This window comes from Sus scrofa, chromosome 13, assembly GCF_054392235.1.
Source record: "Sus scrofa isolate SSC_HxYL_T2T_F1_AM1 chromosome 13, Sscrofa_HxYL_maternal_Yorkshire_Landrace_v2.0, whole genome shotgun sequence".
NCBI lineage: Eukaryota > Metazoa > Chordata > Mammalia > Artiodactyla > Suidae > Sus > Sus scrofa.
The window spans coordinates 219,226,418-219,251,269 of NC_139395.1; the positions used below are offsets into that span (position 1 = coordinate 219,226,418).

General features: G+C 43.9%; 1 protein-coding gene across 7 annotated transcripts in view; it reads right to left on the bottom strand.

Moving 5' to 3' along the window:
• The window catches only part of DSCAM (DS cell adhesion molecule), a 744,988-nt gene that overhangs the window by 282,363 nt on the left and 437,773 nt on the right, over nucleotides 1-24,852 (bottom strand). For all 7 annotated transcript variants that reach the window (XM_084992175.1, XM_084992177.1, XM_084992176.1 and 4 more), the window contains one exon: nucleotides 24,035-24,310. In XM_084992175.1, the coding sequence (XP_084848301.1) occupies nucleotides 24,035-24,310 (276 nt within the window). The remainder of the gene's footprint in view (nucleotides 1-24,034; nucleotides 24,311-24,852) is intronic.

Here is a 24,852-nt window from a genome sequence, read left to right on the forward strand (position 1 = left end):
TTCCAAAGAAGCTAGGGCTCAGAACTGCAAACACAGCCAGAGTTTGTAAGCAGGTGTCTCAAGTTAGGTTTTTCCAGACAAGCAAACAAACAAATAGACGAGGGTATATGTTCAATGTCAAAAGCTTCTCAATATAAAGTTAGAGCTTTGGGTCTTTGAGACGTTGATCTGGTGCTAAGAGAAAAATCACTCAGGAAGGGGTTCGAGATGGTGCCTGTAGACTAGTGAGTTAGTGATGTTTTAGAAACATGGATGACATGAATTTTGGTTTTGTTTTCTTTTTTCTTTTTTACTACTTTTGTATTGAGGTATAGTTGCTTTACAATGTTATGTTAGTTTTGGGTGTATAGCAAAGTGATTCAGAATATATACATATTATTTTTCATATTCCTTCGTTTAAATTACAGTAGAGTTGATTTACAGTGTCGTGTGAATTTCTGCTGTACAGCATTGTGGCCCAGTCATCATACATACATTTACATTATCTTTTTCATGCCATCTTCCATCATGTTCTATCCTAAGAGACTGGATAGAGTTCCCTGTGCTGTACAGCAGGACCTCGTTGCTTATCCGTTCTAAACGCAACAGTTTGCATCCACTAATCCAGACTTGCTTTCTTTTTCAACTCTGATTCCTCTGTAGCTAATTCTTGCCTCTGTTCTTGAAAAACAGAGACCTCGCTCTACCTTGTAACTTTCTTCTGCTATTAGAAGATACTCTTACATTTAATAATTATTGACCGCCTATACCCTGCATAGATCAAGCTGGATTACAGTGTGTTTGTTCACCATCATTGTTAGGTGAAGAAAGTTCCCAGTTGCAGCAAAAGTGCCTGTATTTCTATACATAGTGCCCGGAGTGTCAGACATGTTGACTCCGTATGTAAATATTAACACTTAATAAACTGCCGTTTTTAAACAACTCCATTTCATCTTCTACGGTTTTTTACAGAAACCTAATCTTGAGTTGACTCAGACAAACGCAGGAGCACCCCGGCTTGGTGCTCCTTATCTGAATTGCAAATCTTTTTTCTAAGACAAGAACTTTGGAGCCAGTTCCCTGGCTTTAACACCAGCTCTGCTACAGACCAAAGTTACGGGCAGCCCCCTGTGCCTCAGTTTCCTCATTTATAAAACAAGGAGCTGCTGTGGGCAGTGACCGAGTTAACACAGGGGTGCAGAGACCTGCACAGGCCCCTGAATGAGGTGCTTAGCAGTGATCCTATTTCATAACCTTTCATATGAGGAAAAACCCAGAACAGTTAAGTGAAACATGAGTGGGCAAGAAAAAGGACTCATTTGCTCTTATCGGTTATAACAGGGAGAAAAAGTAAATACATAGACCTTACTTTCTATTCCCCAGATCAAGAAAGAAGGGAAAGATACAGCACTTTTTTCCCCCTTTTTTGACCACACTTGTGGCATGTGGAAGTTCGAGGGCCAGGGATCCAGTCCAAGCCGGAGCTGTGACCTATATCACAGCTGCAGCATGCCAGATCCTTAACCCACTGTGCCCGGCTGGAGATTAAGCCAGCCCTCCACAGAGACAAGCCAGACCATGAACCACTATGCCACAGCAGGAACGCCATAGCACCTTTTGAACTGTGTATTTAGTAAGATTCCAATATGGGGTGCAGGCTGTCAGTAATTATTACATACAATTGTGTCTTCTTTATGGCGGAAGAAAGTTTAAGGATAGAGAAAAGGCAGGTGCCTATTATTTTTTAAGAACAGAAACAAGAAGCAGCTATAGGGGAACAACTAAAAAAAATCACGCATTCTGTAATTCTAAAATACCTGAAATTCACTGATGTATAGAACTTTAAGAAGTGTAATTATAGTTACAGAAGCAAATCTCAGAACACTGAGACAAAAAGTGGCACTGCTGGAAATGAAGACTGACGCCTGCCAAGAAGTGCAGACAAAGGTCAGAAAGCCCAGGCACCCACCTCACTCGTGTCCCTCAAAGGGTAGCCCCTTGCTCTGAACATTCAGCGGTTCCCGTTGTGGCTTGGCAGGTTAAGAACCCAATAGAGCGTCTGTGAGGATGTAGGTTCGATCTCTGGCCTGGCTCAGTGCATTAAGAATCCAGTGTTGCTGTGGCTGTGGCGCAGGCCAGCACCTGAGGCTCTGATTCAACCCCTAGCCCAGGAACTTTCTTATGCTGCAGGTGCAGCCACACAAAAAAAAGAAAAACAGAGAGAGAAAAACAAACTTTTGTGGCACTCTTATCTCATTCCTTCGTCTAAACCAGATGTTGAGAATTCAGATTTTTTTTTTTTTTTTTTTTAGGGCTGCACCTGTGGCATATAGCAGTTCCCAGGCTAGGGGTCCAACCAGAGCTGCAGCTGCTGGCCTACACCACAGGCACAGCAACTCCAGATCTGAGCTGTGTCTGTAACCTACACCACAGCTCATGGCAACGCCAGATCCTTAACCCACTGAGTGAGGCCAGGGATTGAACCTGCATCCTCACGGATGCTAGTCAGATTCGTTTCCGCTGAGCCACCATGGCAACTTCGAGAATTCAGGCATATTGAGGAGGACTTGATGAGGATGAAAGCAGCTCTTTTGCCCCCTTCCCTGTCTGCCCATTTCTGTCCCCCTCTAACCTTAAAAGAACCTAAGTATCGGAATGAGATCACCAAGCAATTGACACTAGCTCCTGACTTGTGCTCTCCTGAGTGCACACCATGCCTTGTCTAACCTGTTGATTCATCTCCTAAATAAAAAGAAGTAAGACGGAAGCAGTAAGCAGTTTAAAAATGACTAGCTCTCTCCACCCAACAGCCCCCTTAGCAATCCTGCAGGCAGACGGTGCATACAAGATAACATCTGAAGAAAGGGTGAGCCAGTATATGCTCAATGGAGATGAATCAGAGCCCAACCTCCTGCCTCAAGGATTCCCTGAGATTCTTCCCCTCCCCCCAATTTTTCCCTTTAAAAACTGTCACAATGAGCAAAATCTTCAGAGCTTGTCTCTGAACACAAGTCCACCTTCTCCCCAGATCACCAGCTCTTCCGGTGAAAGCACCTTTCCCTTCTACTGACACTTGCCTCTTGGATCATTTGGCTTGTGAGCTGTGAGCAGCCAAACTTGGGTTGGTAACAGGGAGGAACTAAGCTACATATAAACTACAGAAACTATAAAAAGTAGATACAATGTAACACACGCAGCAAGAGAGGGAAAGTTTGTGTTGGGGCCCTGCCCTTCAGAGCCAGCTTGGTTTGCAGTTAATATAATATCATAGTGCACAACTAAGATTCTGACTCATAAGGTATAGCAAAATATTAAATTGGAAAAAGATACTATCTAAAATATTTGGTGTTGGTAGATGCAAACTATTACATTTAGAGTGTAAAGCAATGAGATCCTACTGTACAGCACAGGGAACTATATACCATCTCTGTTTTTTAAATTTATTTTTTAGTATAGTTGATTTACAATGTTCAGTCAATTTTTGCTATATAGCATACACTCTCTTGCGATAGAACATGATGGAAGATGATATGAGAGAAAGAATGTATGACTGGGTCATTATGCTGCACAGCAGAAAGTGGCACAACACTGTAAATCAACCATACTTTAATAAAAAAATAAAATATTTAAAAACATATTGATAAAAAACTATCCGAGAGTTCAAATTTTCCACGATGAAAGGAAGAATTTAGTGAGAGGGAAAAGTCATTTTCCCGGAATAATGTCAAAATCAGGTTTGTGACTTCTTGTTTTGCTGGGCACATTACGTTGGGCGCCCTTTTTAAAATGTCAATTAAATCAAAGGACGAAGGTGTCCAGCACATCACTCCTTCCCTCACTATACATGTCATCTCCCTTGCTTCGGCCATGAATCACAAGTCTGATCCACAACATCCTTAAAAATACCGTAAGGGGTCCGAGATCTTCTGTTTACATTCATGAGATACAACACTGGGGGGGAAAGTAAACCAAGAGATTCAAAAACCCTTGTAATGATTTTGGTAAATCCAAACCACCCGTTTGAGGCATACTGCTTATTTTATCTGATTCATTACATCATCTTTGAAGGTAAATTCTCTGGATCTTTTTGACAGGGAAACCTTGTAACATAACAGGAGCAGAAATTCTGAATGTGACCGGCAGCAGGCGGTCACATGACCTTCCTACATAAAATATGCAAATAGTAGCTGAATTGTCACTTCTTACCCGGTTTGTGTATTTCATTCTGCATAATGGTGGGGGTTCCTTTCTTTGGGGCAGCTCAGAGCCACTGAATGCTGGCCAGTGTTAACTTAGATTCTTATTCTTTCTAACCTCTTAACAAGAATATGAAATCAGGCTGTGTCTTGTCCTACAGTAATTGGCTGTAAGTTTTTTTTCATAGGGGACAAAGCAGTTCTTACTTACCCCCCCAGAGCAGAGTATGACAAACTGAAAGAAATGGTTGGGGGTGTTGGTCAATCTTGGGCAATTAGTGGTGTTATCTTGATCCTGCTCTTTTTTTAGGGCCGTACCCACAGCATACGGAAGTTCCCAGGCGAGGGGTCAAACCAGAGCCACAGCTGCCGGCCTACACCACAGCCACGGCCATGCCAGATCCAAGCAGCATCTGTGACCTACACCACAGCTCACAGCAATGCCGGCTCCTTAACCCACTGAGCGGGGCCAGGGATTGAACCCTCGTCCTCATGGATGCTAGTCAGCTTCGTTACCACCGAGCCACAATGGGAATACCTGCTCCTGTTTTTTTCAACTCTCTGATTCCATCTCTTCAGGTATAGTGGTGTCGAGGGAGGCCTTTGTGTGGCACGTGCCAGCCCCAGAGCCCAGGTGGTTCATAGAAGAAGCTCCGTTTAGCATTCTTCTACTTTTCTCTCTTCATAATTCTTACCTTTTTTCTTTTTGTCCTAAGCCTCATAATTCACTGGGAAAATCAAGTACATTACATGCATGTTGAGACTCAGAGGCTCCACTGCCATACACATGTTCATCAATTCCACATTCTGTCACTTCATTTCCAGGGGTAATTTAACCCCAGGGGTTTCCACACAAAAGCTTCAGGTTGGCAGCTTTGGGTAACTGACTGCTCACAGAACCTGCCTCAAGCCAAAGTCTGCTGAGTCCCGGCTGTGGATATTTCAATCTTCCCAGCTCCTTCTCTCCATTCTGCTTAACAAGCCCTTTCTTCCCACCCTTGAAGAAAACTGTCTTTTTCTGTGTTGCATAAAGTCTCCAAAAATCGCATCTCCTAATCCCGCCCACTCTGGGAATACAGATCCCATGGCTGGTCTCTGGGAGTTGGGTCCCCACGACACATCCATTTCTGGTGCCCTGATGCCCACCAGGTGTGCTTAGAAGCTGCGGAAGCTCAGAGCTCTGTCCCGGCCATTCGCATGCCAGCTGGAGCTCTAAGCCCATGGGGCGGATGAACAGGGGCGACTCATGGGGCCAGCACGTGGCTTGACGGACAGTCTACCCACAAGATTGGCTCCTGGTCCAGTTCTCTACTCTGCAGTGTGCTTTAGATTCCAAAATTGGACATGATGGAGCCTTCATGATCCAGCTCTGCACCCGGTTCACACAACACGATTAAGGTCTTTCTTCATCTACCCCAAGAGCCTGTTGTTCAAGAGTCTATAAGGAAACGTACGACTCACATGAGTCAAGTGCTCTATAAAGTGCTCTGTATACAAGGCTGCCTCCTAAGTAGAGGGACCCAGGGGGCAGGAGGTGTACTGAGTTCCTCTTTTTCATTTCCCAGAACTAGTGGAATAAATAATGCCCTGTCCATCTTGATTGCATAATAACTCTTGAAAATGCCTTTAAAAGGTGACGACGGACATCTGCTTACGCTTTGCACATTAGACTCCTGAAGTTAAAGACACAAAGGGAGATGCAGCCAATGTAACAAGGACAAGGTGGGAGGGACAAAAGCAAGGTTCCTCTTCAGCCTCATTAGCCGAGGGCCCGGGACTTCTTACTAGTGGACCCACAGAGCCATCTCTGCCCCTGCTGGTAGGGCAAGTTGGGGAGATAAGTCAAGACCTGGCCTTGCTTACTCAGGTATGGTTCTTTGTGCCAGCTCTGAACCACCACGTGAGCGTGTTCCCCTGAGCTGGGCTACTTCTGGGTCAGCAGCATCCAGGGATGCTCTTGCTCACCAGTCCTTGGCCTGCACCTGCTGGAGCAGGGCGGTCCTGGGGGAGGCCCCAGGAGGGCACGATGCAGAAGTAGGAAGGGCACTGCTGGGGCCAGCAGGTATTAAAACAGAGGCTTAGGCACGTGCACATGAACATGGGCGCCTCTGCCAGCCCTTCTTGACCTTGCTCTCTCAGCTCCCTCAGGGTTCGACATGAACTGATATCAACTGACACCCAAACACTGACCTAGAAATAAAAGGCAGGCGTGTGGCGGCAGAGTGTCCTCTGGCACTGCTGCTGGCTGGGAAGGACAGAGACGGAGGGGGCACTGTCCCTCTGGTGTGGGAGGACGGCTTTCAGGGTCTGTCTCCGAAATGCCCTGAGGGAGCTGTGTCCTGGGCCTTCTTGCAACAGCCCAAACCATACACAATATAAAAAATTAAATAGGTTAAAGGTGCCCATTTTCCTTCGGCTGGAGCTTGAAAACACCACATTTAAACTTCCCTGGCTGGATGAGGTAGGAGGCTTAGGTGCACTTAGGAAACTCTTTAAGACAAGTGACATAGCAAACACTGCAAGCTGGAGTGTCAGAGATCGCCCAGCTCTGGCTGCATTCTGCGCAGTAAAGAAATGTGCCCTTTTGTGGACAGAAAACAATAGTTGGGGCCAAGTGACATACATTTACCCCAATTTCAGAAAGTCAGGTTCAAGAAACTTGCCATGATTTGAAAGACTATTTATAATTAAAACAAACAAGAGTTCCCACTATGGCACAGCAAGTTAAGAATCTGACAGCAACAGCTTGGGTTGCTGTGGAGGCAGGGGTTCAATCCTCAGCCTGGCACAGCGCGTTAAAGGATCCGGCGTTGCTACCTCTGTAGCTTGGACTCAAACCCTGGCCCAGGAACTTCCACATGCCTGGGTGTGGCCATAAAACAAAAACCAAAACCAAACATACATGCAAAATCATACACACAAACGTCACCATTCCCCCTCAAGTTGAATGCCCATGGTCCTCGGTCTGCACTTTCGTACTGCCTTTGTTAAAACATCGTCTGCTGTGGCTATTGCTGTGATAAAACATCTTTTCTCAGATTACGCTGCAATTGTTACAATGAGTTGGAGCTATTTTGTTTCCTGGTGTTGTTTCCTAATGCATGATGTTTTTCGGTCGAACATGGTCCTCATTTTACTCAATGAAGAACTCAATATGATTAACGATGTGTTAGATTTTTTTCAATTATTAGCACTGAATTACACAATGTTTGTATAATAAATACGATTTGAAACGATCCAAGTTAATTAAATGGACTAGCAATATATTCTCAGGAATAACAGATGTCACCATCTCTAGATAAATCCTAGACCAGCATTTTATTTATTTATTTATTCATTTATTTTTTATGGCTGCACCTGTGGCACATGGAGGTTCCCAGGCTAGGGGTCAAATTGGAGCTGTAGCCGCTGGCCTACACCACAGCCACAGCAAAGCCAGATCTGAGCCATGTTTGTGGCCTACACCACAGCTCACAGCAACACCAGATCCTTAACCCACTGAGTGAGGCCAGGGATCAAACCCACAACCTCATGGTTCCTAGTCAGATTCGTTTCTGCTGAGCCATGATGGCAACTCCTAGACAAGCATTTTAGAAGAGCTAAGAGTTCACAGATGCTGTAGCAATGGGACGATGAAGGCAGGTGCCCTGTTCACTTAAAAAATTCATACAAAGTATGAAGGAGATTAAAAGCCTTCAGTAATTGTTCAGCATTTCAAATGGAGACTGTGTGCTCCTTACTAACGGAAATGTGTTTCCTCGGTGGTGCCCTGTCCTGGCCTTGCATCCCCTGTGTCCCTGCTGGCTTCACCTACACCCTCGTCCCAGGTGTCGGCTCCATGCTGTTGACTGCCTCATCAACATTTCCATCCAAAACTCCTTCTCCAGCTCCCTGCCCACCTGTTCAGCTGTCTGTTAAGACCTTCATCTTAAACTTCCAGAAGCATCTCAAATCCCAAACCAAGTGGGGCCCCTTAATCTAAGCCTCTCCTTCAATTCTGTATCCCTATTAGTGCTAGCAGCATCTCCCAGGTGCAAAAAGTTCAGAACAATAGAAGTTATTACAAAGGTGCTACATGTAACATCACATCCCTTGCTATACAGGTCTGTCTCCAACCACTCTCCGTGGGCTGCACCATCTTGTCTACCCAACCTCTCAGGATCTTTTTTACCCCCAAACACACTACCATCGTCTTTTATTAAAACACCTCAACCATGCCCTAATTAGTCCTATTTTTTTTCTTTCTGCACCATAATCCATCTCATAGACCTCAACCAGATTATTTTTTTCTAACGCATTATTGAGAGTATATCCCTCTGCTTTAATCACTTCATTGCCCTCCGGATCAAGCAGGGGCACCAAATGCCGCAAGACCTGCCCGGTCTCTGACAGCCCTCATCACTCGCCTACAATAGCACCCTACGGCTCAGCCACAAGGACTCTGCATGGGGGGGTTTCACCCTCTCCCTCTTTCTGTCTCCGGCCCAGTTGGCCCCACTGCCTCCCATTCCAGCTTAAAGGGTGAAAACTCAACATAGCTGTCACTCGCTTTGGAGATTTTTTTCAGGCTCTAGATCCATTTGAGACTCTACTCTGCTTCTCTTGAGAAGTCTTTTTTTTTTTTTTTTTTTGCCTCCAGACTTTATACCCAGAACTAGCTGGATGTCCATCTTCTCTGCTTTCAAAACACCTCACACATACTTCTTGGATGGCCTTGGGTTGAAATCAGCGACTTTCTTATTTGCCTACCCACGGCTTTCCCGTACACAAAATGTCTCATTTCTCCCCTGAGCTACTTTTCTCAAGCACTGGCTACCTCCTGCCATGTATTACCGTTATTTGTCTCCAGGTCCTCTCACTGACCCCAACTCCATGGTGGCAGCAACCAGCCTAGTATTGCTTGTCTCGTCAACAGAAGATACACAAAGACTACCCGAACAAGTCAATTGTGAGAACCAACGAGATTCTCTGAGTTAAAATTTGCTTTGATGACAAAGATCTGGTCTAGATACATTACTAGCAAACCCTGTGAGGATTTTCAGCTCCTATTTGAAATACTGGGCTAATGCGACTAGAGAAAGTAGGAGCAATTTCATGAAAACACATGCGTAGGAAGAGGTAGTAACATCAAAGTATTGCTTGAGCAGTATCTCCACCACCTTGACTTAGAAGAGGTCATCCTTCTTTAGATGCTACTAAGCATTACTGACTTCAACTGGCTCTCTTTCTCATGAAACATGTCGCAGAGAAGACAAGGGTGTATGCTATTGCCACACAGCTGTGAGTCAATGAAATTATTATGGCAGGTTTCAGGGCACTGGATGAGTGACATAATGAAGGGGGGACACTGTCAAGTGCCTAAAAATGGATCGGTTGAAGACTTGTCCCTCTTTATTCCCTCCATACAATATTCACATCAGCAAAGGTCTCTGAAAAACGAATTATGTAGACTTGCTCTCTCCTCTTTCAGCCAGCTGTGTGGCCTTGCACAAGTGTCTCCAGTTCTGAGTTCGTTTCATCTTGACGAGACTCAGACCAGATGGCTTTCGGCATCAACATGTTTTGATTTTTTGAGTGAAAGGTAACAAGTGAAAACTTCCAATTATTTTTATCACTTGTAGACATCTTGGAAAATTCACATCCACAAAACCAAGGTATTTTACTGCTAAGCCTAGATTAATACCCGTCACAAGCAGCTGGCTCTTTCTTAAAGAGCCTAATGAAATGTCTCACTGAATTGAATAGTCAGTACAAGGAAACTCATGGGCTTGAAGATATGACTGCAGCATATCTTAGTATCAACAGATCTTATTATAAATCTAAGTTTGGGATTCGGAGATGCAAACTATTCCATCTAGAATAAGTGGATAAGCAATGAGGTCCTACTATACAGCACAGGGAGCTATCTTCAATCTCGGGATAGAACGAGATGGAAGATAATAGGAGAAAAAGACTGGATATGTATGTATGACTGGGTCACTATGTAGAAATTGGCACAACACTGTAAATCAACTATACTTTAATAAAAAAATTATTTGTACTTCAATGATCCCATCTAGTGCAAAGTAAAGAGAACAGAAAATAGAGAGTAAATGGAAAAAACAAAATAATCTGAATAAAATATATATATATATATATATTTTTGCTTTTTTCTTTTTAGGGCCGCAGCTGCGGCATATGGAGGTTCCCAGGCTAGGGGTCCAATCAGAGCTTCAGCTGCCAGCCTACACCACAGCCACAGCAACACAGGATCTAAGCCACATCTTCGACCTACACCACAACTCACAGCAACGCTTGGTCCCTAACCCACTGAGCAAGGCCAGGAATCAAACCCATGTCCTCATGGATACTAGTTGGGTTCGTTGACCACCGAGCCACAACCAGAACTCCTGAATAAAAAAAATTTTGATGTAAAATCAATTCAAGTAAACATATGCGTTTTAAAAAAGCATCAAAAGTCACACACTTCAACCCATTTCACAGAACTAAAATGACCTCTGGCCACATCACCATGTTATCTTGATGTACAGAAAAGAGTGGAGAGCATGAGTCATTTAATAAGTGATATTAGGAAAACCGCCTCAACCAATGGAGAAGCTGGACACCCCCCTCCACTATAGCAACAGTCCTCAATTGTACTGAAGACCTACACGGGGACAGGAGAACAGAAACACGAAGCCACATTTAAAGAAGTAAGAACAAGCCCAGAAACTTCTTAAACGAGATCCCAAAGAAGACAATCAAAGATAAAGTTAAGGAGCGCCTGTTGTGGCTCAGGGGTAATGAAACCAACTAGTATCCATAAGGATGCAGGTTTGATCCCTGGTCCTGCTCAGTGGGTTAAGGATCCGGCGTTGCTGTGAACTTCTGTGTAGGTCGCAGACACAGCTCAGATCCTGCCTTGTTGGGGCTGTGGCGTAGGCTGGCAGCAACAGCTCTGATTCGACCCCTAGCCTGGGAGCCTCCATATGTCATGGGCGCAAGCCTAAAAATCAAAAATAAGTAAATAAAGTTAAGCAACAAGAAGAGATTCATAGATACATGAAAGACCCATAGCAATGTGGGAAGGAACAGCAGGAAGTCTGATGGCAAAGAGCGTAAAGGAAACTCATCCAAATACCTAAAAAGAACAGTATTGATGGTAGAAAAAAGCTAACCATATTGCTAAAATACATTCTATTGAAAAAATTAGAAGGGCAGATAATACTAATTATTGGCAAAGATAGAAGGAAACGTGACCTTTCACACATGGCGGATGGTGGCATAAACCAGCACAGGAATGTGAGCAAGTGCTATGTAGTCATTAGTGAAATTAATTAAATTCTATGATCTAAGAATTCTATTTCTTGTCTTATACCTAATATTACACATAGGCACATCTACAAGGATATTCATTGCAGCATTTTATAGAGAGTCAAAGATCTAGGAGACAACCTAAGCATTTACTTTTATTTTATATATTTACATATTTATCTTCATAAAAGCACAGAAAGTGTATTTAAGATAAATATATTAAGTAAGCATAAATATGTGCCTGTAGAACCGAGAATAATAACACCAGAATCGATGCATGGTTTTAAAAAAAGAGATAAGATAAAACAAAACAGTGAATTTGTATAAACCGATGACAATGGTGCAGGATAAACCAAATACGGTTTGGTTCCCAACCAAAGCAAAGTTCCCAAGTGATCAGTCAGTACCTGGATCTTGGCTCTTGGGCCCACAGGAACGTCTCAGCAGAGGGGACCTGGTTACGACAAAGCAGTCGTGTCTTGGGGTGGAGGGGACACTCTCATTGCCCTTCAGACATCAGAGAACTCCTGGGGGCTGGGTTTCTTTGAGAGGCGATGGACACATCCCTGCTTCCTTAAGAGGAAAACAGCTCTGCTGCACAGCACACAGCACACAGGTGCAAGTTAGAGGCGAGTTGGGTAAGGCAGCGGCTCACTGCTGCCCCCATCTGGCAGCTTCTGTGGGGAAGGGGAAAGTTCTGAGCTGTTCCAGAGGAGGAAGAAAGGGAAGCGTGGGAGTTCCCGCTGTGGCTTAGCAGGTTAGGAATCCAACTAGGATCCAAGAGGATGCGGGTTCGACCCCTGGCCTCGCTCAGCGGGTTATAGGATCTGGTGTTGCCGCGAGCTGGGGTGTAGATCACAGACACAGCTTGGATCTTGTGTTGCTGTGGCTGCAGTGTGGGATGGTAGCTGAAGCTCGGAGTCAATCCCTAGCCTGGGAACGTCCATATGCTACATATGCAGCCCTAAAAGCAAAAGACAAAAAACAAAACAAAACAAAACAAAAAACAGGGAAGCGCTGGAGAAAAGACAGATTTGTTTCCAACAGGAGGAAGAAACGTTGATAATCACAGGCAAGCAGAATCAGAAAGGGCTAAGGGCTTACAGCTTACTGGGCACTGCAGAGACAGACAGTCTGGAGAAATGTGAGGGCGGTCGACGGGCAGGTTGAGTATACTCTGAGAGGCTGGTCTAGAAGAATCCCAAGAATATTTATAGAGCCTTATATCCCTAAGGTTCTATCCTTGTATCACTGATTTATACATAGGTGCCATATATGGGTATATTATACCTACTTATCTGTGTCTATCGACATACGAATATAGTGCATGTGCAGAAACAGCAAAACTGCTGAACTTACACATTCTGACCATTCACTTGTGTTTGTACTAGGCCACAGTAAATGATTTTGAATAATTGAGAGATTTTTTTTTCTGATTTAGAATATCATCAGAGCATTATTTAAGCACTACCAAAGTTTTTTTTTTTTTCCTGTGTGTGTGTATGTGTGTGCACAAACATGTGTGCGACTGCAGAGACGGATGCTGGGTTAGCTACTGAAAGTGTGAGTGCTCTTGTCATTCTCGCCTCCTTTTCTCAGCTCTACTTAATTCTCTCTTTCTCAGAGTCCCTGTGTCTAACAAGTGTAACACGATTTGCAAAACCCTGTTTCTCCTACAATTTCAATGTTAGCTGAGTAGAAATTCACATTCTTGGACTTCATAACAAATCAAATACATAATCTCTTTCCTTTCCTCTGTTAGAGGAAAGTAATTTGAGATATAATTTGTAAAATAATTTTTAATAAAGCATTTCCTTAAAGAAAGGTATCAGCTTCATTTTCCAGAATGGAAGAAAAATTACAAAGCAGTACTTCCAGGACAAAGCTGTCTGAAGGCAAAGCACTCCACTGAGTTTGGAGCTCAAGTATGACATCCTGACCAAAGCAAAAAAACACCGCAGAGTTGCCATCGTGGCTCAATGGAAATGAATCTGACTAGTATCCAGGAGGAGGCAGGTTCGATCCCTGGCCTTGCTCAATGGGTTAAGGATCTGGCGTTGCTGTGGCTGTCGTGTAGGCCAATGACTACTGCTCTGATGGGACCCCTAGCCTGGGAACCTCCATATGCCTTGGGTGCGGCCCTAAAAAGACAAAAAAAAAAAATCTCTTCTGTGGAAGCTTGAGAGCATGAATCCCCAGATTAGGCGAATAAATTTAAGTACATTTGAACATGAGATGCTCTGGGGGTTTAGAAGGGACGGATGGTGAAAACTCCACTAAATCCACCTTCTCTTGTCATATTAGGATATATAATTAGCAAAGAGAGCTTAAATTCCCATTTGAAATAATAAATCACCACAAATGGTTATGCCCTGAATGTGCTGCCTTTATGTCCCCCACCGGATCTACTTCTCTCGTGTTATTCATAATAGAGACTAGACACTCTCCACGTAATTGTTGAAAATCAATATAAAAGTTTTGCTAAAGACTAAAATTTATGGTAACACAAGACTCTAGCAAATAGGTCCTTACATTACACACTGCTCAACTTTAAGGAGGCGCAAAGAAATGTTATGTTTTCTATAAACAACATGACAAGTGGCTCCAGTAGCTAGAGAGGGGAAAGCAGAAGAAAGTGAGACTGAGAGAAGACCCTTCATCGACGACAGGGTTTGGTTTGGAACAGCGGCTCTGGCTGGAACAGCACATGAGCCAACGTCCGACAGAAAGTGGGAGTGGGTGGCACTGCCAAGGTTGCTTCTCCGCGCAGAGCGGTGACAGCAGCTCCAGGAGCCCCTGAAGAGCCACGTCGTCAGAGGACGGCGCTGCTGGCCGCTGGCTTAGGGAGGGAGGAGGGCAGCCCCACTCTCAGCACCATTTTCAACCTGGCCTCACTTCCAACCGCACCACTGGCGACGCTGCAAAAGATGCCGTGGGGACAGACCAGACGAGCCGTGGGCTACAATCAAACACTGCAGGGGGAGCAGGAGCCTTATGCCAACCATGCAGATGAGTGGCTCTGTTGGGTGACAGAGCACAAAGGGTCGCTACTGTGAGGTGAGTCAGAAATGTGGTTAATGACACCTAATTCTTCCGAGAGTTTGTCACAGGGTGTGGTAAAAAATCCGTCTCAAGTTAGAACTGGAAAAGTGCTGCAGACAGCAAATGAAACGAAATGCGAGACTTCTGTGATTGCTTTTGCTGCGCTCTTAGCATCACCATCTCCTGTCAGGATTGGCAAACATTACTTACTGATAACTTCTTTAAATTGAATTACATTTCTTTAAGTGTTAAAGTGTTTTACGGTTTTCAGAAAGTTCACGCACATGGTTTCATATTACCCCACACAACCCTTTTCTTAACACCCCTGGCACTGCCCTTCCTCCCCTTCCTGGTAACCACTCTTGCGTTCTTTATGTCTGTAAGGTGGCTTCACTAGTTTGTCATATTTTTTTCTCAAAAAAACCCCAAAACTAAAAATAGAACCACCATATGTCTCAGGAATTCTACTCTTGGGTGTACAGCTAAAAAAAAAAAAAAAAAAATGGAAAAGGTACATGCACCCTAGTGCTCATAGCAGCATAATTTGCCATAGCCAAGACTTGGAAGCATCCTAAGAGTCCATCAACAGATGAGTGGATATGGCAGATGTGGTACATACATATACACAATGGAATACGACTCAGCCATTCAAAAGAATGTCATTCTGCCATTTACAGCAACGGATAAACTTGGACGGCATTATGCTAAGTGAAGTTAAGTCAGACAGAGAAAGACAAATACTGTATGATATTGCATATCTAGAATCTAAAAAGTACAACAAACTGGCAAACATTGCTTTTAAAAACTCATAAAACGTAATTCTGAAAGCTTCATGCTTCTTAGACACTCTTGCCAACTTACAGTTTCAACCTTGACCCCTCTCTACTAATTTTGGCCCACTCCCCAAATTTCAAAGATGCCCCGGTCTGAATCCAGAATGGTGGTCCACAGACACTTGACGCTGAGCCTTGTCCTTCCCAAGACTTCCTCTTATCCTGGCCTTCCCATCCTCTAGCCGGAACTTATGGAGTCATCTTTGCTTCTTACTCCTCCTCACTCACCAAATCCATTCTTTCCACCTCCTCAATTTAACTAATTCTCCTCATTCTTCAATTAGAGGCTCAGTATCTCATGTCCTTACTTCTAAAATAATTTTCTTTCTTGACTTTTTAAACGGCTTTCTTCCTAGGTCCTTTGCCTTAATTTCGCCTCACTTCAATCCTGCCTTCCCACCGCAGTGTGAATTACTTTTCAAAATCACACTCTGGGGTGGAACTGGAAGGCAAAGATGTGCATTTGAGTCCTGAGTAACATTACTGGATAACTCCGAGCAAGTCATCTGCTTCTTCTGATTCGGCCTCTCTGATGATGTTTCACCTACACTGCAGAGTCACTGTGAGGATTAATTAAGGTTACACATATGAAAGTGTTTTGTAAACGACAAAGTTTTATATAAATATAAATAGAAGGTGACAATTTTATCTAGCAGCCAATTAACTTTCCTGGCAGTGTTGGTCCCTAGCAATTAGAACACTCAATTAGGCACTGTTCAAGTTCAATGTGGCACCTAAAATGAGGCAGGAGAAGCTTTGAAATGTGTTAACTATAACACAGCTTGTTGAATTGAAATGAAGTAAAAAAAAGGGAATTTTGACATTTATTTCTTCCTACGTGTTTGACGGCAGCAAAATTGTGCTTCTGGTTAATATATTTTAGAAATGCTTAAGTGTCAGGCATTATCAATGATTTAACATACTATTTATATCAATCTTTGAGATTTTTTTTCTCCCAATTTCCCAAACCATATGTTACAAAATAAGTGAAGGGGAAAAAGGCAAAAAAGACATGATTGCAAAATAGTATTGTTTCCAAATGTCTTCTAAGATACACACACACAGCACACACCCACACCCACCCACACCACACACCTCCCTCTCCACACACACAGCACACACCCCACACACACCCACACACAGCACACACACACAGCACACAGACACACATACCCACACCCCCCCCACATATTCCCCCCACAGCACATACACAGCACACACCCCACACACAGCACACACACACACCCCACATACTCCCCACACAGCACACACACAGCACACACCCCACACACAGCACACACATACACAGCACACACACACCCCCACACACACCCCACAGCACACCCCCCCCACATACTCCCCACACAGCACACACCCCACACATAGCACACACATACACAGCACACATACACAGCAGACACACACACACCCACACCCCCATACATACTCCCCCCACAGCACACACACACACACACACACACACACCCCACACATACTCCCCACACACAGCACACACACACACAGCACACACACACACACCCCCCCACACACATACTCCCCACACAGCACACACCCCACACACAGAGCACACACACACTGCCCTACTCCACAGTAACACAGAACCTCCTGGAAACAAGGTAAGACTGGTTTGAGATGCTTCCATGGTTTGCAGCCTGACTCATGGAAACAAGCGGGCCCACGCCCAATGAAGCCACCTTTTGAGGCATCATATTTGCTCTTCTAAAATCATGAGAATACAATATTCAGTGTATAGTCTAAGAGCAAAGGTGATGGAGCTGTATTTATATGAATAAAATAAAAAAGACTGTCTTCTAATCCTGATCCGCAGGGAGGGTCAAAAATCTGTCTTTTCCTATAATTCAGTTGATGCCTTCTCGCTCCTGTATCATAATCTTTATCATAATTGAAACCAATAAAGGTTATTAATTTTTTAAAAACTGTGATGGACTACAATCCTGACCACTGGAGTGTGATTTAATTTACATATTTCATTTCAAAACACTTTAAAATTCAAATTCAAATGTTCAGGAGTTAATTTGGTTATGACCTTTCCAGTGACATCTGAGGAAAAGCGAAAACTGTTCATGAGGTGTAACTGCTACTATGTGTTGAAGGTCAGACGTCATCTTAAGCAAGAAATGCAAAGGAATCTTAAAACCAATTGCTCTAAGTATCTTTGCAAGAGTACAACGCATGTGAGTATGACAAAAAACAAAACAAAAAAAGTATGCCCTAGGTTGACACATCGGAATCCGGAATTTCTTATTTTTCACCTGGGAAGAAGTTCTACGCAAGCTGAAGCAGGCTTAACCCTATCCATTCAGTCTGTAGCTTCCTCTTTCAGTATCTATAATTTCTTTTGTCTACACAAAAAGATGAAACTCAATAAAATTAAGGTGGGATATCCTGTACTATTAGTGGCCAATAATTGTATTTAGTTTAGAAAATGCTCCTTAAATTAGAAGAGAGAATTTTTGTTTGTTTGTTAGGGCCACACCTGAGGCACCTAGAGGTTCCCAGGCTAGGGGTCAACCAGAGCTATAGCTGCCGGCCTATGCCACAGCCACAGCAACACCGGATCCGAGCCGTGTCTGTGACCTCTCCCACAGCTCGCAACAACGCCGGATCCTTAACCTGGTGAGCGAGGCCAGAGATCGAACCTGCAACCTCATGGTTCCTAGTCAGATTCATTTCTGCTGGGCTACAATGGGAATTCCCAAGAAAGAATGTTTTGAAGCAACGATTAACAAAAAGTATACTCTCCTCTTCCCAGAGATGTGCACCAAACACTGATGAACAGTGAATGACCCCAAAGGGTATCTTTAGCAAGTTTTGTATTCCCAGCTCCTTGGCACATCCCCTGTTTAAAGTCTTTCCAAGCAAATGTTTGTTATGTCTGGTTTCGGATATGGTGGGGTCCATGGAGACATCTAACCTGTCATCTAGAGGGTTACCATGAGAGACAGGCAGGATGCCCCTTGCTTTGATGAGTCGGCTGCTCTAAGTTTCATGGATCCGTTTGGTTTTACTGCCATCTTGCATCGGGAGGGTATTCTGTTTTCTGTCTCTCTGATTTGATTGCCACACCTGGCGCCTCCTTCGGGCCCCTCCCCAACCCTCCCCTTTGAAAAATAAAATATCGCCTGCCAAATCAGTTAACAAAAATTTATGTCACAGTCATCCACGGTCGCAGCCACGGGAAAGTCAGGACGGGAACACTCAGGACGCTGGCCCCAGAGAGCTGAGATGCACATCAAGGGAAGGAGGTCAGCGGCCCCAGACCTGGCATCTTCCCACACAGAGAACTAAGCGCAATATTCCTTCACTTGAGGTAACAGTTTCCTATCATTGGCAAGAACCTTTTGTTTTATCTTTTGTTGCAAAACTCCTATATAGCCTAGCTACCCGCCTCGCCTTCTCAGAGTGGTTTTCTCAGAGTTGCTGTCTCCTGGGTTGAAGTCCTCACGTTGCCCCCAATAACACTTAACTCTCAACTTTCAGGTTGTGTGTGTATTTTTAGTTGGCATTATCGATGGTCCTTGCTTGGCTTCCACTGCCTAATACAGTTCTTTTAATCCCCAGGGTTGGTTTGTTTTGGGGAAAATCCTTAGCCTTCTGGAAAAATTGGATAGGACTTATTTTCTGAGGTACTGGCCTGCTCAGCGGCTTTCTTTACTTATTTCAGTAAGTAAATACACATTCCAGAGGCCCTGTCGGTTCTGTTAATACTTTAATTCCAAGTTGCCTTAAGGACAGCTTGTAGTGTCTGTTGTCTTCATTTCCCTTCTTCTTTGATAACTCAAGTGTTCTCCCTGGGTATAGGTGGAGGCAGGCAGCCTAGCCGGGTGCCCATTGCTCTGGCTACTGGGATTGGCCCAGGAGTGGGCTGATGGCTTACAGAGAGCCAATCAGAGTCCCTTCTGCCCTAGGATGTTCCCACGTGGGAAGGTCAGGGAGGGCTCTTTTCTTTTCCGTTGCAGGTTGTGGGTATCTGAGTCCAGAGGGATCGAGGGCCAGATTTCCTGCTACCTGAAGCTTCTCAGAGGGAACTGAGCCCATGTGAAGAAGGAAGCAGCAGAGACACACAAAGACGGTTCAGATGGTAATTGGGAGTCTGGACCAGGCCTCCTGAGACCCACACACTCTACCTCTGACTTCCCAAAGTCTGCTGTAACATAGCCTTGAGTCGCCACCCTCTCCCCAAAGGTACTGTGGTCATGGCTGTTCAATGAGCTTGATTTGGGTTCCTATACTTTGAAATCTGTAGGAAAGTGGTTAATACACCGATTCATCCTAATCCAGGAAATCTAATGAGGACACATTTAAATTTCAAGGAGTCACTGTTTGAAGGTGTGTCTGACGTTATCGTCAGATATTTGGTGAGTAAGTTTTAATGCGCATCTAAGAGACCGAGAAGCCTATCTAAATGAAGTTAAAATCTGCCGAGAGGCACAAGATCCCTTGAGGGTCACACCTTGGCCTCCGGCTTTACACATTATCAACTCACAGGTGTTTCCCAATCTACAGCCCAGATTCCCAAACTCCACCCTCATCTACACACCAACTTCGCACTGCATCAGCCCGCTTGTTGGCCTAATGTCTATTTTAACTTCAACACATCAAAGATCAGACTCCCAATTTCTTCCCGTAAAAGTCCTTTGGTCACCTCTTCTGCCATCTCAGCCGATGACAGGACTCTTGCCTTGCTCAGGTGAGCAGTTTGGAATTATCCTTCCGCCTTGATCCCTCCTGCGTCCACATCCAATCCAATGGGAAATCCTATTGATTAGACCTTAAAAATACCCAGAATCTGCCTTCCACACCCTGCCTGCCCTGCTCCCCCAGGTTCTGGGACCCCCGCCTCTCACAGGTTCCCCTGCTTGTCCCTTCTTGCCCGTTGGCCCATTCTCGGCACAGAGTCAGAAGTATTTTTTTAAAACCTAAGTCAGGCCATATGATACCTCTGTTTAGAATCCTTCAACAAATGTCCTCATGTCACTCAGAGGACCAGCTCAGGCCCTCCTAATCCCGATGCCCCAGGGCCCTGCAGGAACCAGCCCTGCCATTCTGACCCCAGTGCCCCCTCCTCATTTCCCGCTTGTTCATGCCACTGAAGCCATGGGCCCTCTCTGCTCTTCCCAGAGTCTGCCAGGCGCGCCCCCGACTGTTTTGTTCTTTGCCAAGAACATTCCTCCCCCACGCCACTGCTCAAATCTCACCTTCTCCAAGCAGCCTTCCTGACCGCTCTGTGAAATGCTGCAGATTCCAAACCCCAGCAGCCGCCTCATTCAGCGGCAGTCATTTCTCATCCGTCAATTATGATGAAATACTGCACAAATAATACTCTCCTTCTTTTATTTGGCAGTGCTCGCAAAGAAGCTGAAAACATTTACTGTATGTAATATATGCTAAAATAAAAGAAACTCCTGAAAATAAAGCTATTTGATTTTATTGTTGTTGTTTCCTTCAGTCACAGATGCACTGTTTATAAGAACCAAGAAGCTCTCCTTTGGGGCATATGCTAGTTTGATTTGGTCTCTGTTTCTTAAAATCAGAAGTATCAAGATGAATACACTGATTTACCATGGTCTGGAAAAATTTAAGAATAAAAGATTCAAATGGTCTTTCTTTGAATTTAGGCTTTCTAAAAATTGGTGTTAAAATATTTATATTCATTTATTCGATGGCCACATTTCTGAAAATTTTTCCTGAAAGAAATGATGTTAAAACCAGATAAAGACTGATGCATAAGGCAGTTCACTTGATGCATCATTCATCACGACTGAACGTTAGAAATAAACTAAATAGCATGAAATAGATATTTTCGAAAGGTAGACTACAGATCCCTGGGGGCCCCTAAGACCATTTTGGGGGTTTACAAGAAGAAAATCACTTTCATTATATTAATGTTATTTGTCTTTCTCATTGGGTTGGCATTTGCACAGATGTGCAAAAGTGGGTAAGACTGCTGAGGTTTCAGCACGGATCACGGCAGTGACCCCAAACGTACCACTAGACCTTGTGTTGTTCACCACCACACACTTCTAGTCTGGCTTTTTTTTTTTTAGTTTCATGTAAGAACAATGGATGATTTCATAAATCTCAACCCTTGAGTCCATCTGTAACATCCTATGCTCTGTGCAAAAAGACGGGAAGAATGCACAAGGCACTCTGCTGCCCAACTGGACCAGAGGGTTGTCTTGAAGCAAAGTACTTGTGCACATTTTGAGTTCTAAGCTCAACTAGCCACTTTATTTTCATGGAATTTTATTTTTTTCCTCAAAGGACCGCCACCTAAAAACTATACTACTTCAGGTTTGTATAACTGGCAGACAATTTTTTTTTTCTGGAAAAGATATGAATGAAATTGTCATGCTTCCAACTGATCACAGCTGATCATGTTTGCTGCAAATAATAACATTCAAACTTTCAAGAAAGGAAAATAAATTTTTGGAAAAATGTGTATCTGCCACCATGAGCTCGACAGCTTCCCAATACGTAAAGACTTTTTTTGGATGAGATCCTGGTGGTATTTTGATACAGTAAAATTGTGCCAATATTTGGAAGATATGCAAAACTCACTGGACCAAAAATTTCAAAATTATCAACTTATCATGTTACGAAACAGGACGTGGGTAAAACAGATATTCAAAGGGCATGCTAGACAATGGGTCTTAGGAGAGCAGAGTGGAAGAAGTTCATTGATAGTGGCTTTAACTCTTGGTTGTAGCTGGCTGTTAAGATACTGCTGTGCTTTAATTCTTTACACAGTACTGAATCCTAGAAGATATTCTTGTTTTATCTGTTTATTATTTGTCTCTTCTGATTGGAAGGAGTGCTCCATGAGGGAAAGGACTTATCTACCTTTTTCATTATTATTTTCCTTAAGGCCTAAAGTAGTGCTGGGCTCAGAGAGGAGCGGTCCCATATTTCATGGTTAAAGAGAGAAATACAACCACCAGGATGAAGTTTTATGCAACTATGACCCTCTAGCTTACCAAGAATTTCTAATGATTTAAGAAAATTCTTCAACAAAATTCTTTTGTTTAAAAAAAAAAAGGTAAGTCAGAAAGAGAAAGACAAATACCATATGAGATCACTTATATCTGGAATCTAACATACGGCAGAAATGACCCTTTCCACAGGAAAGAAAACCATGGACTTGGAGAACAGACTTGTGGTTGCCAAGGGGGAAGGGGATGCAGTGGGGTGGACTGGGAATTTGGGGTTAACAGAGGCAAACTATTGCCTTTGGAATGGATAAACAATGAGATTCTGCTGGGGTCTATGTCTAGTCACTTACGATGGAGCAGGACAATGTGAGAAAAAAGAATGTATACATGTTAAGAAAAAGATTCAAAAAATTTTTGTGCAGGCATATCTAATATGCAATATATAAAACATGTTATATAGCATATACCACATGATACCTTACACAGTGTGTGTGTGTGTGTGTGTGTGTGTGTGTGTGTGTGTGTGTGTGTAGGGGGTGTATTTATAGGTGCCCCCAAACAGGTAAACGGACAGGATTGATGAGAAGAGGAGGTTGGGGAAGACCCCGGCAAAGCTATGCAGCTTGGTAACCAGGACCCCGAAAGCTAACTTTGGGTACTTGGGGAGATAACTGGGCAGCTCAGGCAGGCAACTTAGTGTGGCAGGAGGCTGCTCCTACATGTTTGATATTATTTCATAGCATATTAGCGCTACTCCCATGACTGCTTCATGTAATTATTTACATAATTGAAAATTTTTGTTTTATGTTCAGTTGAGAAAACTGAATCGGGGAATGGTAGGCATGAGCTCCCCTAAGTGTCCACCACGACACACCTGTGGGTCCCTGGGTGGATTGGTCACTTTACAGGTCTTCACTGACAAGGAGACCGGAGTTGAGTTGCATCGTCGCCAAAACTCATCCTGTTGGTTCGATTCCATGACCGTCCACGTCATGACGTAAAGTGCAATTTAAAAGTCAGGAAAATTTTCTGTGGGCGCCTTTAATCCTAACAGTCCTATGTTGCTGCTGTGACCTGCTCATCTAGTTTGCTTAAAGTGCTTATCCATGGCAGAAAACCTCTTTCCGCTGGATTCTGAAAGAACTCACTTTTCAGAGGTTTTAGGAAAACAAAGCTGTGCGTTTTAAAATGATCTGGTGGACAACCAGATAACCAAGCCAAAGCTATGCTTCTTTTCTTCGGTGGTATTATTAAAAACACATATCACACTACTGTCCAAAATAGATGATGAATGAGAACCCACGGTATAGCCCCGGAAAATCTACTCAATCATTTATAATAACCTAATATATGGGAAAAAAAGAATGGATATATTTATATGTATGACTAATTCACTTTGCTGTACACCTGAAACTAATACAACATTGTATATCAACTCGACTCCAATAAAATAAAATGAAAAACAAACACCAAGACCACACATACTCCGGAAAACCAAGCCAAAGCTTCATTCAAGAAAGCTCTATCACCCAGATGTCTGGTGACGATGCAGCTGCAAGGAGGACGGGACATGAATGCACTTTGCCATTCGTCAGCAAGACTGTCCTGATCTGAATATGCAGGTTCTCAGGCGACTCCACGCCTCATGGCTGGTCTCGGGCAACAGCTGAGCTAGGTAAGAAACGGGGAGCTGAGGGGGGTCAGAGAACTGCCTCACCTTTGACTGTCACGTGGACACTCTGGCTGGTGGAGAGCTGGGGTTGAACCAGCACGTTGCACGTGTACTCCCCCTCATCAACCTCCTTCTGCACATCCGAGAGCTTCAGGGTTCCATTGTTCTCGAAAGCCACTTGGCGGTGGTTGAAAGGAAGCAGGTTAGAGTTCTTGTACCATTTGATGGAGTAATACGGGTAGCCAATCACACGACAGTGGATGTACGTGTCCCGCCCTGCTATTGCTGTGATATTTTTCATTGGTCGAATGCTTGCAGGCCCTGGAGAGACACAGAGAAACTCTTGAAAATAATTTTAAGGGTACAACTTACGTGTGGGCATGGGTACCCTTTTCCTTGAGTTAAAAATGTAGATTATTTGTTGTTCAATCAAACAACGTTTCTGTGCATTTGGCATTTTCTACCAGGAAGGGTTTTTCCTCCTTTTAATGTCGTGATTTTCAGGTGGACGGAATGAGTGTTAAACACATTATCATCTATTTCTACCAACTGTTTTGAATTACAGGACGACAGGCGATTTCATCCACTCAGAGGAACTAGCTACCCTGAACACTCATGCTCTCTCGGTGAAACACCGGGACCAAGTGGATTGCTTGGCTCGCTCTAGCAGATAGATTATGAAGATGGAGGTTATGCCACGTCGCACTATGACTCGAGGTTAGATACCATGGGCACGAAGGTTTACCATGAATGCAAGGGACGGAAGAGGAGGAGGAAGGCGAGAGCATGCACAGCATCAACCAGGACAGGAAAGCTCCAGTGGGCAAGCCTAGGAGTACAAGGAGGAACAAGCTGACTACAGG